This window comes from Leptosomus discolor, chromosome 9 (genome assembly GCF_034619465.1).
Source record: "Leptosomus discolor isolate bLepDis1 chromosome 9, bLepDis1.hap2, whole genome shotgun sequence".
Classification (NCBI taxonomy): Eukaryota; Metazoa; Chordata; class Aves; order Leptosomiformes; family Leptosomidae; genus Leptosomus; species Leptosomus discolor.
The window spans coordinates 21,457,829-21,472,302 of record NC_141399.1 but is presented as its reverse complement, the minus strand read 5'-3'; the positions used below and the strand labels follow the sequence as shown (position 1 = coordinate 21,472,302).

General features: G+C 36.0%; 1 protein-coding gene across 17 annotated transcripts in view; it reads right to left on the bottom strand.

The window, feature by feature from the left end:
- The window catches only part of ATP2B2 (ATPase plasma membrane Ca2+ transporting 2), a 186,327-nt gene that overhangs the window by 16,872 nt on the left and 154,981 nt on the right, over positions 1-14,474 (bottom strand). For 15 of the 17 annotated variants that reach the window (XM_086470078.1, XM_086470081.1, XM_086470085.1 and 12 more), the window contains 4 exons: positions 11,457-11,670; positions 7,401-7,612; positions 4,603-4,710; positions 293-475 (listed from right to left, as the gene is read on the bottom strand). In XM_086470078.1, coding sequence (XP_086326204.1) covers positions 293-475; positions 4,603-4,710; positions 7,401-7,612; positions 11,457-11,670 — 717 coding nt within the window. The remainder of the gene's footprint in view (positions 1-292; positions 476-4,602; positions 4,711-7,400; positions 7,613-11,456; positions 11,671-14,474) is intronic. The other 2 variants (XM_086470087.1, XM_086470092.1) reach the window with 1 other exon arrangement.

Here is a 14,474-nt window from a genome sequence, read left to right as displayed (position 1 = left end):
GCTGTCATCACTGAAGTAGAAAATGAATTTCCATTCCCAGTATTCTCAAAAAAAAGTATTTTTGCATATTATCATTTTATAATCTTTTCACATTATCTCTGCTGCTATACACATACATCTCCCTTTGTTCAGTTCACCTATTTCACTTTTTCATGTGTTCCTCCTTTGAAAACAGCAAAGCAATTAACAAGTACCATCATTTGCCCACACAAACACTCTGTGTCTTTCCTTGCCTTGATCAAAGATTAAGCGGGTTTTTTCTAGAACATGTGGACATTTACTTTTAGCATACCTGGGTTTGGATTCTGTTGAGCCCTCTGAACCAGAGAATTTGTCCACGTCGAAGTTCTCTTTCTGCATGATCAATTTCTTCAACATCTTCATTGAGTTCTTCTTCAGGGACCTCCTCCTTTTCAGTGAGCCTCCCTGCCTCCTTTAAAAACTTTAGCCTACTTGTTGGGATGGTTGCAATGACCTAAAATGATAAAAAAGTACTGAAAACATAAGCTGCATTCAGTAACAATAGTATAATAATCTGCTAATTACAAAAGAACACTGAAATTTTAACGGGAACTATAATCTTTGAGGAAAGCTAAGATAAGCATATTCATAACAATACTTCACACTTATACAACTCCATTTTTGTCCAAAAATACTTAGTTTACTGTATAAACAATTAGCGTTACTTGCTTCCTTAAACCATATTGGCAATATACAGCTATGCAGCAACTTTAAGGCTGGGAAAAATGTCTTTCTCAAAAAACTAAAAGATGATCTAAGTTTTTTGAATGTAATTATTTAAAGAAAACTTAGCAAGATTGATACTTCTGCAGTCAGAGTTTGGGTATCTCTAATGACTAATAATAATCTAATGTATGTTAACGTGAGCTGAAGATTAGTTGCACCTTATGCTTATAAATCTTCTCACACTACATTGATTCATGTATTCAACTTCCCTTTGTTTCAGCCAGTTGAAATTCTTCTCTCAGCATTTATCAAAAATGAGGTTCCTGAAAGGTGTGGGTTTGACTGTCTCCCTGGTGGACTACTTGTAAGGCTCTCTCTTTCTCTGTGTCCTTATTACTAATAAATTCTGATTAACTCTGGCCCTCTTCTTACCCTGTTTGCCCACCAAAGCAGTGCTTTGAAGTAATTAATACAGGAGATGGCTAATAATCTTAAAAATTCTCAAATACTGTAGTTAGACAATGGTATGACAATTATTTTAAATACGTTTCAGTGTTACCCTCTTGGGCAGTGATTTTCTCTTTGTTCTGATTTCTTTTCTCAGCTTGAATGAAAATATAAGCAGATGATTATTTAAATAAGACATTATCTGGAACATATCGTACACTTAAAAAATGAAATCTCCTACAAAGTTAACTGTTAGATTTAGCAAAAAAGTGCTGCAATTTTCTTTTTTGTTTGTCTTTGTTTCAGCAGTGAGCAATCACATCTCTGAAACCCACATATGTGAAAGATGGAGATAGAATCAGAAAACTGCAGGGAAGTTGCTGAGAATATATTTTACGGTTTTGGAAAACTGGAATGGATATAGCGAAGACCCGTAAAAAGGCACCAAATATTTTCAGGATGAAAATAAACTGTTGAGTTTGCTGAGAGTCTCCTCAAACTTCATGATCCACAACTCCATTTCTATTGCATTATTTTTAAAGGCAGCTAAAGAAACATTTCAAAACCCCAGTTTCTACACTACCACAGAACCACTTTAAAATGCATTTTGGGGTTTGAAAAACAAAATGTAAACTTGGAAAATTAATGAAGCGGTGTGACACCAGCAAAGACAGAACAGGAGGAAAAGAAGAAAAGGTTAAGTGCTAGCTATTTAAATACTTACTGAAACTCCTTCAGCTTCCCAGGTTTCAAAACACTATAATGCCAGCACTCTACAGAAAGAAGCTACTTCAGACTGTTTGGCATCTGATGAAACTGATGTTGAGGAAGTAATTGCAAGACAGTACATATAGAAACAACTGTATTTAGTAGCAATTCTGTGCAATAGAACATACCTCTCTTTCATGATCTCTATCAGCCTGGCTGATAGGTTCTGCTATAATTCTTTTCTTAGGGTGTTTACATGTCTTTTTGTTTGTTCATTTGTTTTCCATATCTGCAGACACCTGCCCAGTTCAGGTAATGGCAGACTCAACAGACTGGATGTAGATTAAGGAACTAAATTATTATTCCCACAAAAATTATTGTGGTTTTAAAAAGTGATCAATAGTTCTGGGAATGTAATATTAAAAATTTTAGAAAGACTTGGTTTTCAGAAGTGATGATGGCCACCTTTTAGAAACCTGTACCTCAAAGCATCTCAGATTGGATTCCTAGCAATTACACGTTAAATCACTTTTAAAAGTGCTGACTTATAACAACTAAACTTGAAAATCTTGATTGGTTTTAGTGCTTCACAAGAACAGCAGGTTCAGGAGACTGATAAAGCAAAGGGATAACAAATTCATTTTGTGCTGAACCAGGAGAGAAAAAGCTGAGAAGGAAGAGCAGCACCTCTTCTAAAGGAAGTCTCTCTTACTGTAGAGCTCCATGAAAAGAGGACTTGCCACAGACTAAAACATGTAAATATGTAAACAATGCATTTTTTTAGCTTGTGTTTTTCTTTTCTGGTCACTAACAACAACCACTTTCCTGACCACAAGAAAAAGATTTTTTTCATAGAAACACAGAATGATTTGGGCTGGAAGGGACCTCAAAGATCATCGAGTTCCAACCTCCTGCTATGGCAGGGACACCTTCCACCAGACCAGGTTGCTCAAGGCTCCATCCAACCTGGTCTTGAACACTTCCAAGGAAGGAACATCCACAGCTTCCTTAGGCAACCTGTTCCAGTGTTTCACCACCCTCAGGGTGAAGAACTTCTTCCTTGTATCTAGTCTAAACCTGCCCTCTCCCAGCTTCCAACCATTTTTTCCTCTGTTTTTGCTTTATGTAAAATTGTAGTCTTTTCAGTGATAAAATTGTTGAGGTATTCCAAAACTAGTTTTAATTTAATGGCTAGGGTCTCACAATAAAGCTTGAGCAACTATGTCCATCTTTAAATTGAAAACAGATGCTGATGTTGTTCTTAGTTTTCACTGGTCACATGATAATCACATGTAACAAAATTTAGAAGTCAAATAGTACATTGATCAAAGTCTATGGGAAATTCTTCACAGCTGAGTGAGCTAATAAAACAGCTAGGATTTTTCTCCCTTTCCCTGCTTTTCTTCCCCCCTCCCAACATTGGTATTTTCCAATTAGCTGAAAACAAATCTTTTCTTTCCACGAATTATCAAACTGATTTTAGGTCTTCTTCCTGCAAGGTCATAATCAAATCCCATCTTCAGGTAATAATTACAGGAGAACAATCTAATAGTGGTGGTTTTCAGCAACATATGCATTAAAAGCTGTCAAGACTCTGAACTTAGTTCTTCAAAAAATTCTGAGGCCCAGCTGCCCAAAAAGTTGGAAAGATAACACCTATTCATTACAGTTCCACCAGAAACATTTAAGTATTCAATTGCAGTTGGCAATTTCTTACCTGTTTCTTCACAGTGGCAAACTAGTTGATCTATAGGTATCTTTACTTTTGAGAGACAAAATGTAACTTCACATTTTTCACATATTTTTTCACTGTGTCAGGTGGCATCAACTTAAATACATTAATCATGCATTCAAAGATGAACCCCCCCCCCCCCCCCACTATTACTAACTTTGCAATATGTGTTTGTACCTAAAATTATCTGTCTGGAAGTAATAATACAGATACAATCAGTATTGTTAAAATACTACATTGATTGTATCTGTATTATTACTTCCAGACAGATAATCACATAACTTATTTAATCATCTCATTGATATTTGTTTTTACATCTATGTGTAATTTTATATTAGCTAATAATGACACAACACAGGCTGTAGCAGAATTTGATAATGACACATGAATGAAACTGCACTTTTCTGCAACTATTATAAGAAAAAATCAATTTTCTTTCACCCCCCTTTCCATGCTTGACACACAGAAGTAGGTGGACAGAGGATCACTGCAGGTGTACATTAAATGCACTGGACTTAGTCTTATGCCAGTAAAAAAGCTACCATGGATTGGTGGAATGGTAGTGTCAGCAAGAGAATGAGTGGGTTGACATAGAACTGGAACGTCTTTTCACTTTCAAAAATTTGCCATGGCTGAACATACACATGCTATATTGGGTACTCCACTGCAGGCAATGTTACAGTGCATTTGCCCTTCCTATATTTCTTTTTGTGACTAAGGACTAGGTTATGAATCAAACGTTGTTCACGAAAAAACCTAAATGAAGACCTTGGTGATAGCACACCCTGCTTAGGGAAAGAAAAGATATGAAAATTAACAAAAATCAAAAGGAACAATGGGATAAATTATCCTTACTACTACATCTATTCTTGAAGTACTTAGAGAGCACTCTGTATTTCAATGTGTGCTAAATATGACATTGTGAGAGACCAAGGAAACAACGGTATAGCAGGATGATGAACAATATCAGATCTTTGATCAGTTTATAAAAACAAAAGAACGAAATCTGCGTATTTCTGAATGCTTACCTGACCCCACACTAGTTCTCCTAATCCAATAAATACACACCACATCCACTGGTCAAGCTGCAAGGGAGAACAGCTAAATGGCTTTCCTCCAAACTGGACAATTACTATCTACAAAGAAAAGCAGAGAAGAAAGTGGGTAACTATTTTCTGGGGAAAAAACAAAATAAAACACACCCCCCCCCCAAAAAAAAACCCCAAACCCCACCAAAAAACCCCAACCACTTTGTCTTTCTACATATTACAGCTCCGCTGGTTAGATTCTAACATATTTTACCAGTAGAATACTCAAACGTATTATTAACAGTCTAGTGTTTAGTGGACTGAATCTAAAGAGCACCCAAAATCAAAATACTATCTTATATTCCAAAAACGTCATCTGACACTCTTAGGTGGCACTAAGTCAAGACACCAGAAGTACATTGTTGGAACTCATCCAGCAAAAGCCGCAGAATCTCAGTGACTAAAAATCAGCACCCTGAATTAAAGGTGAGAAAAAGTCAGATCAGTTCAGACTAAGGCTTCCTTAGCCCCATATCTAACAACAGTCATACACGAATGCCTAGGAAGAAAGAAAACAGGACTGTCCCCATGTATTCCCCCAGCCTGAGTATTCTCAGCTGGGTATATGTTGACCCTGATGTAGTTTATTTTGGAATGTCCATTGCATGAGAGATTTTTTCCTCTAATTAATATTTTACTGTACACTTATAGACATGTTATCATGGATAGACTGATAGTATACCAAAATCTAGTCCTGTTGGAGAAAGAGGGTGAGAAAACCACACACCTTGTAGCAGGATAACCAACACACAGAGAATCTGAACAAGTTTCTAAGCCTGGTCAGATTGAGAAGGTTTTGCTAACTGAAAATCAGGTATTACTGATATTTTTTTTGTTAGTAGTGCTGCTGCAAAACCAGGGAACAGAAATCACAAGCCAGAGATTTAAACTGCCAAAGGCTGCAGAAGAGAAGTTCAAAGTAATTTGTTCAGTCTAAGACACAAAATAAGACTAATACATAAAGTGGTTGCTTTCCTGTGTGAGTGAATAAACACAAATTACGAACACAAACTCATTTCAGACGAAGTGCAAATACACAGGAAGAATGAAGGGGACAGAATGGAAGGCCGTGGATAAGTAGTGGGAAAATGATTGGAGAGAGTAAGGACAAAGAAGACAAAAAAAAAATTTGTGAATATGATTCTAAAATTATGAGAAATAAATTACAACTCCACACTGAGAAATTTCTAAATGCTATATAGTAGGTATGCCATATTTTAATCCATCTTCCTTCACCGTGAAAATTTTTGTTGTGAAAGCAGGGAAAGGAATTAAAAAAATAAAAGAAAGCTACTCCTAGTCTGAAGACAGGAGTGGTAACTACCCTCTTATTTCTCAAGCTGTTGTAGCAGAAGCACTTTCTGATCCTTAACAAGGCTGCACTGTAACAGTCTCCATATTTTTAGTTTGAAAATTTGGCCACTGCTGCTGGCTTTTTGCTTTTTTTGGAGGAGTTTTTTAGGAGGAGGACTAAACTAAAATAAACTAACTAATAGTTAATGGGACTATTGCACTCAAAGATGAAACATCAAAGCCAATTAGTCTGTACTTCACAGAAAGTTTTGTAAATACATATGGAACTAAGTAAGTTTTAAACATGAAATAAAATCACTTCTGTAATCTTCCATATCCATCTACAGAATGCACGTTCCTGGAGACTAATTTTCTCTTTAGAATAAAATGCTTGGCTCACACATCCAACTATTGAAACACACAGCCAAAATAGTAAATACTTTTCTGACATTGCTTCAGCAAGCAACATTACGCAAAGCTCTATTTCCATAATGTAATAAACAAAGTGGAAAATTAATAGAATGATTAACTTTCTGTTGTCCCAAGAAAAATGATCTGATTTTAAAAAGAGACTTAAAAGCAAGTGAGAGTAACAGCCCAAATACTCTTATGCTACATGTCCTTTTTGATTCACCGTCAGAGGGCAATCCTAATGTTTTGAACTGTGCACTTAAGTACTTCAGCTGCTAGGAAAGCAGAGAGGATGCCATTGCAGAATTGAGCAATAATGTCAAGATAGAAATAGCTCAACTCTAGGCGATTGCAAGGACTGCAGCAGACTTCTAAAAGGTATCATCAAATGGTATTGAGTACAGGACAGATGCCAGCAAATGGATGGATACAGGAGCAGAAGGAGGAATTAGAGTTCTTACAGACAAAAAATTACAACTGTTTGGGAAAAGTGTGTATTTCTGTAATGATGTTCACATATAACTGGAACAGCAAACTCATGAGACAGTCATGAAGAACTACCACCAAGAAGTAGTACTACAGAGAATGTCGAGTAGCATTTGGCAGTGGCACTTGACCTCAGAGGAACAGATCAGCTTTAGCTATTTGAAGGCCAATTTGCCTGTTCATGGAGTAGTAAATTAATGTAAAATGCTTTGTTGGTATTGTTTGGTATACTATTTAATAATTTCTTCAAAAAAATCCAGTAACAGTATCAACAAATCATGATGGCTGTGATTACTGTACATCTTCAGATTTATTTAAGATTTGACCTAGTTATAATGATCAAAATTTATGCTGTATTAGTATGGCTACATAACATTTTCCATTATTGACACTTGTATTGATTGAGAAAATATGTGAAACCAGGTGCTTTACGAGTGTGCCTCCAACAGCACTTTGATTTAAAAAACAAAACCAAAACCAAAACACACAGGAAAAAACTTAAGGTAAATTTCTGATGAACAGTTACCAATTCTTGCCCAAATCATTACCTGAATAGCAAATGTACCCAGTACAATAGTGCAAAAAATAGGATTTCTGAAGATGCCATCAAAGACATTTCTTTCGCCATGGATTTTCCGTGCATTGATTTCATTGAAAAGCTGCATCATGACAAAGGTGTTGAAGATAATAGTGTAATGCTCTGAAGGAGGAGAGTGAAGTGGTGCATTCCTCCCACTGTCAATCTTAAACATTTTCTCACCTACGTATAAGACAAAAATAAAGGTTTCCACTAGAATAAATTAATCAAACTTAAATATTTCCCTTGTTTGCTTTAGCTAGTTGCCTCCTGTACTCTGCTTTACCATCTTTCTTTCTGCACTTACCATAATATAGGCAGAATCTGTAACACCTGTGAGCAAGAGACATCTAAACATCCTGAGCGAGAAGCTTCTCAAACGATGACTTTTAGCTAGTAACTCAGTACACCTATGTGAATAGTTTTCATTAGTACTTTTCCTCTAGCGAAGTACTAATTATCCTAAGAAGCCAAGTCTTTCGGATGTACCAAGCACTTAAGACCATTGACAGTATATCCGCAATTTTCTACAGTAATTAGAAGCTACCACTCTTCAGCAGTTTTTACCCATTTATCCAGTATGGCATAACTCTTGACAAGCATTCAAGGATATTAATGATAAAAATCATGGACATTCCTGGTTTTAAATAGATTTGGTTTTGATCATTCTGCTAGTTCGCTTTGAAAGCACACCATAAAGCATTGCTCTTTATTTTGAAAATTTTGCTATTGCTTTTAGATCTGACCAATAAAAAAAAACACGATACAACCCATGATGAGTAACTGTAAAAATGAGGAAAGTTTTGAAAAGATATCTGCACCTCGGCGACCTCTTTTCTTATAGAATCATAGAATGGTTTGGGTTGGAAGGGACCTTTAAAGATTACCTAGTCCAATCCCCCTGCCAGGGGCAAGGACATCTTTCAGTAGATCATGTTGCTCAAACCCATATTACTCACCATGTAGCATGAAATGTGAACATTTCCAGTGATAGAGCATCCACAGTTTCACTAGACAACTTGTTCCTGTGTCTCACCACTCTCATTGTAAAAAAAATTCTTCCTTATGTCCAATCAAACCTACCCTCTCTCAGTTTAAAACCACTGCCCCTTGTCCTGGCACTACAGTCCTTGGTAAAAAGTCTCTCTTCTCTGTCTTATAAGGCCTCTTGCTATATTGAAAGGCTGCAATAAGGTCTCCCCAGAGACTTCTTTGGGCTGAATAACCCCAGCTCCTGCAGCCTTTCTTCACAGGAGAGTTGTTCCAGCTCTCTGACCAGTTTTGTGGCTCCTCCTCTGGACCTGCTCTAACAGGTCCATGTCTTTCTTGTACTGGAAACACCAGACCTGTATGTGGTACTCCAGGTGGGGTCTCACCAGAGCAGAGCAGAGGGGCAGAATCACCTCCCTTGACCTGCTGGCCACACTGCTTTTGATGCAGCCCAGGGTGCGATTGGCTTTCTGGGCTGCAAGTGCATATTGCCAGCTCATGTCTAATTTTTCATCCACTTTCTTATATGCAAAGGTTACAGATAACATACTATTACCGAAAGAGGCTTTGTCTTAAAGTAAGGATGGGGCATTCACATGACAGTGCAAATAATGAATGAAGTAAGAGTAGATTATCACAATACTACTCATTTTCATAACCAGTGTTTTGTTAATAAAGGCAAATTAAAACTTGAACGTTTTTCTGCTATCCCACCAGCATTGTATTCAGACTTTCTGAAGAAAGAAGAAGAAAGGTTTCCTCAGGTTTTCTCCTTTGTTAATTCCATCAGCTAAGTCAACAGTGAGCATTTTTTTGCCTTGGGATATTTGAGCAGTTCATGTTCAAGTCACTGGGAATAATGAGCATATTTCCAAAGAAAGAATTTGGCTTATAGCCCTTTGACAGAAAGTAGATTACAATATCACAAATATATCAGTAACACAATATGAGGCCACAAAACTTAGACTGTGAGAGAGCAGAGATATTTAAGAAGATAATACATCGCCAAAGAGATAACTAACTATTGGAAAACATTCCCTTTACTACAGATGAACAATAAAGGAAAAAATTAATGAAAGCAAATAGATATAATAATTTTATCTTTTATACATATACACATACATTACATTGCTTTCATTGAACACACACACAAATGCAAATATATGAATAATACTTTCCTCAGTGAGAGTACCTGTCCTTAATCCTCTATTATTGCATTTCATCATTAATTGGCAAAGCAGAACATGCTGCTATTGTGGAATGGCAGTGGTCAAACCTGTAACCAGTTTTTATTTCCAAACATGTTCCAAAAGGCGTTATAGTACATCAAATTTAAGTAGATTATGCTTAGTTGCTGAGGTTAAGGGTTTTTTTATACTACATTTTGACAGAACTAGATAGTGACTTCTGGATTTCTGATGTGCCTGATGTCTCAAAGGCATTACTGTATGTTCAAACACAATGTATTTATTGCCACATCATAGAAAAAATAGAAAAACTTGATGTACTAGTCTCTACAGAAACCTGCTACAAAAAATGAAGCATTAGTTGATCAAAATATAAATAATTCTCATTAATTTGGAATTTATTTATCAAAACACTGAGTTTAGAACATCATATTACAGCAAAGCTGAGCCTCACGGAGTTTAGAAAGGAAAAGACTGTATTTGCCAGGCTTATCAGAAAACTGGCTGGGCTGCGTTCTTCACAGTATGCATGGGTTTTCCAGAGACACACAGAAGTAATTAGAATAGGGTGAAAAAGCCTGGTTTTCTTTTCATTGAGGCTCGGTATAAAGTATTTTGAATCACAAAAATCAAAGACCATTAAAAGTCCCCATAAAGTTCACATAAATTCTCATTCCAAGATTCATATTACATGAATTACCAAGACCTTCTACACCTGTTTTAGAGAATATGAAATTACAATTTCCTTAGACTCACTAGACATTCTCAAAATACACTATAAGCCTAACAATATTACAGACCATCTGACTTCAAAACTTGGCTTTTATTTTGGTTTAAATAGCTCCACTGTAAACAGACCATCACTTCCTTTGAGCATTCCAAATAAGCTGCCAGTTGCTGGTAAGGTGGAGCAAGACTTTCACAATGGAGTTCAATAAACTCCTAAGAATCATAAATTTACATTTACAGCTTATATAGAAGTCTGTATATAAAGAAAAAACCTGAAAGGCAGCGCATGTAATTTGACAGAAATGATGTAATGACAAGAACACAACACCCAATTGATAAAATTACCAGTCCTTTGAGCAAGTTCACTTATTATTGTGGAGCAACAGAATCTATTATTAGCCCCTATGATTCCCTGCAGCAAGAAACATTCCTCCTCCTTCTCTCCCTTCTCCAAAATACAACCTATAAAAAGCATCCATTGCTAGCAAGGCCTGAAGAAGAGTCCAGTAATCTAACAAATTAGATTGTTTTCCCTTTTTAATATCTATTCTAGATGTTAAATGTAAAAACAGAGTGTTATTTGTATCACTTAATACTGATTACTTGCTTATCTATACTACTTAAGATCAGCATTATTTCTTGATTATGGCAAACATTTTGCTCCCGATTAGAGCTTCTACAGATATTAGTAAAATGGATATTGATTTTTGTTGTGTTTTAATTTGTTGTTACATGCCAACTAAAGATGACAAATCTCAAAATAAAATTTCAATATAGAAGCAGCAGGATAGATACTCCGATTTTAATGTAATCTTCCATGCTATGCTTTAACATAAACTTTTGCCAAACCCAAACCTACATTTTGTTAGGAGGCAAAAAAGCTCACTTAGGCCTGTCCCAGTGTAAACAACATATGGAAGGTGACTAAATGCCTCTATTGCATCTGTTCTGTTTCCCCTGGTGTTTTTGATCCCGTTAAACAGCTCAGTCCTGCTAGCTGTTTAACTATGACAGACTTCAGGTATGTGCATTAAGAGGTTACATTTAAAGGGTTTTGATATGTCAGGCTACAAGATCGAGATGTTTCCAAACTAAACAACAAGCCTAACAAACTTTCTTACCGACAAAAAGAAGTGTAAATATGAGAGTAAGCTGATAGACAGCATGGCCCAGAATATTCTTCATCATGGTACGGGATATAAGAGGTTTGTTCCTGCCATACGGCTTTCTTAGCAATAGAGCCTCTGTTGGAGGTTCGGTGGCCAAAGCAAGTGAGGCAAAGGTGTCCATAATTAGATTGACCCACAACATCTGTACAGCTTTTAGAGGAGAGTCCTGTGGAGACAAATTAGAAAGTTATGTATTTCCTAGAAAAATAATTGTTCTCAGGTCATTTACTGTGATTGCATTTCTTCCTGTGTGACTGCAAGCAGTGCTGAAGACAAGATACTGAAATACATGGACCTTTGGTCTGACCTACTATGACCTTTCTTATATTTCTTATGCAAGACTAGAATCACAGGAAGCACAGTGATCTGAGCAAAGATAAATTATTTCCCTCCAGTAATTTAAATCAGGAATATTTACAATCACACAATTCTTATAAAACATAGCATTAACACTTTATAATACATTTTACAATACCCTCTGTTACTTCATGCATTATGCTTAAATTTTCAGCTGAATTTAGGTATCTAGATAATACAAGTGGGAGTTTCTTTCCTGGAAGAAAAATTACACTCAAACAGTTTCAAAATTAATGTTTCCTTTTACTATAAACTACCTATCTGTTTTTTTTTCAGAAACAGCTTGAAATCATTAAAAACGTATTAAACAATTACTGAGACATTTTAATACATCTTACTTAAACAAGACCTTTTAAAAACATTAGTGATGATGAAAAAAAGAGCCAGATATTTGAATTTTAAAAATATTCTGAAACTCTAATGCTATATCAAAGAAAAAGATAATTAAGAAAAGTAAGAAATTCTTTATTATTTTGCTGGATAACAGGATAGCATATTTGAAACCAAGGAACTGGAAAGGAAAAAACCCCAAACATTGCTACTTGTCAGAATGATTTATTTTCTGAAGCAGATCGCCCACCACTAGAAGGAGCTCTTTCCTCACTTAATTCAAGCAAGAGTCTATGGTCATTTTACAGAAGACTAGATCATGTTTTAAAACCCACAAAAGTAAATAAATAAAGCAAACTAACACAAATCTCAGGAGAACTCCGGAAGACTATTATAAATTTTTGATTTGTAATTCATTGGGGCAGCTGTAATGATAGATAGATGCAATTGCTTCAAGGAGCTGTATCAGGAAAAATGAAGTAGGTTCTTTTTTTTGTGTCTAACAACCTCCTGTGCCTTTAGACTGAATACAAAATGTGCAGCATTAGTAAGGCCTGCTTCCTGTTTCAAATGGACGTTTTTTATTACGAAAGCAGAATCTCAATAAGGTATCAGTATGACAAATTTTATAATGGGAGTTAATCTACAGTGTGAAGTTGGAAGATGAAAACACTATTTTTATGCATTACATTACCGTGGTGCTGCAGTAGGGAAGCAAAGAAATGTATGGAACAGCATAGAAGCCAAATCAAAGACAATAAAAACACATTATGAACTCTGCCTTTTTCTTCAAAAGGTTAAATACTCATTTTTAATGAAGTATTATCAAATAATGAGGGCCAATATCCATTCAGTATCCCAAGGACATATGGAGAACAAGGGTAAGTGGTTTGGTCTCTTCTGGCTCTGGTTTATATTCCAACTCTCCCTTGAGACAAAATATTATTTCCTCTTAAAAACATTTTAAACATCCCTACATTTACACACATTTTGATACATTTTATTTATTAAAAATATTAATTTTTGGCTTATTCAAGGGGATAGTGAAAAGCAATGTACTGTTTCTAAGTCTTACAGGCTGGCTACATCAGGGAAGGGAGGAAGATTAGCATTAATAGATTCTTGACCTCTTGGTTATAGGTTGCATTAACTGGGCTTATCTGGAGAGTTCAGCTCACTCATTCGATATGCAGTGCAGAAACAGGAAACGTCTTTGTCTTTAGAGGTGGCTAAAAAACTAAAAGCAAGCAGGACAAACTTTGTTCCAAATGGAGAACAAATTTATTTTTATTAATACTAATGGCTCAAACAAGGAGAGTACTTGCACCAAAAGCACTTTGTTGCTAGGGCTCAGAAACCCTAGACTGGGACACAAAATATAAAGAAAAAGGAAAGCGTGTTTTCTACTGAAGAATTTTCTTTGTCCTATTTTTCTTGTCCAGTTAGTAAGTTTTCCTGAGAAACATTCTCTACTTTGAGATGTTACAATAGCTGAATTTCTTCATGTGCTGACTTCTATGTCAATAAAACTGAATGTGTCTGTTACGCTTAATAAATAGAGTCAAATATTCAGAGCCTGACATATTTCTAGCATAACGAAAAGTTGGAATATTTCAGTCTGTAAATCACACAACTGTAATTGGCAGTCATCAGCTTTGGCAACAACATGTTCTCACCATTTCACACTGCCAATCACCTTGGGTGGCTATGGTGCCCCTAATAATGATCTATTATTGGCAGTGCTACGCTGTTCAGTCAAGTGTGAAAGCTCATTCTAAGCTGAAGCCAAAACATTAAATACACATTAGTCGAGGCAAGCAGTGGAATGAAATTTCCACTGCAACTCTATCTGATTTCTGATTAGTTGGTGGAAACTGAGGAAAATACGTATCAGCTAAGGAGCTTAGTCTTCCATTACAGATTTTAGTCACTTACGCAAGTGGGATGCAAATTCTATGTTCTTTCCACTGCATTTTAGCCACTAACTGACTAGCCAATAATTCTTAATTCACTTTCTGAAAACTTTGGGGATGAAAGCTGTTCAAACTGTAAACCACCCAAAATCACCACTTATTTGTCAAATTCCTTTCCACGTGACCTTGGAATAGGTTAGCATTGGCCTAGAGGTAAAAGAAAAATGCCCCTTAAATCAAGTGATGTTACACTTCATCTTGGAAACACTTAAAAGTACAAATCGCCAAAGGCTGGAAATAAACTACAAATCTTTTGTGACATGCAGAGCCTCACAAATTTTAGAGCTTGTTACTTTTGATTTAGACGACA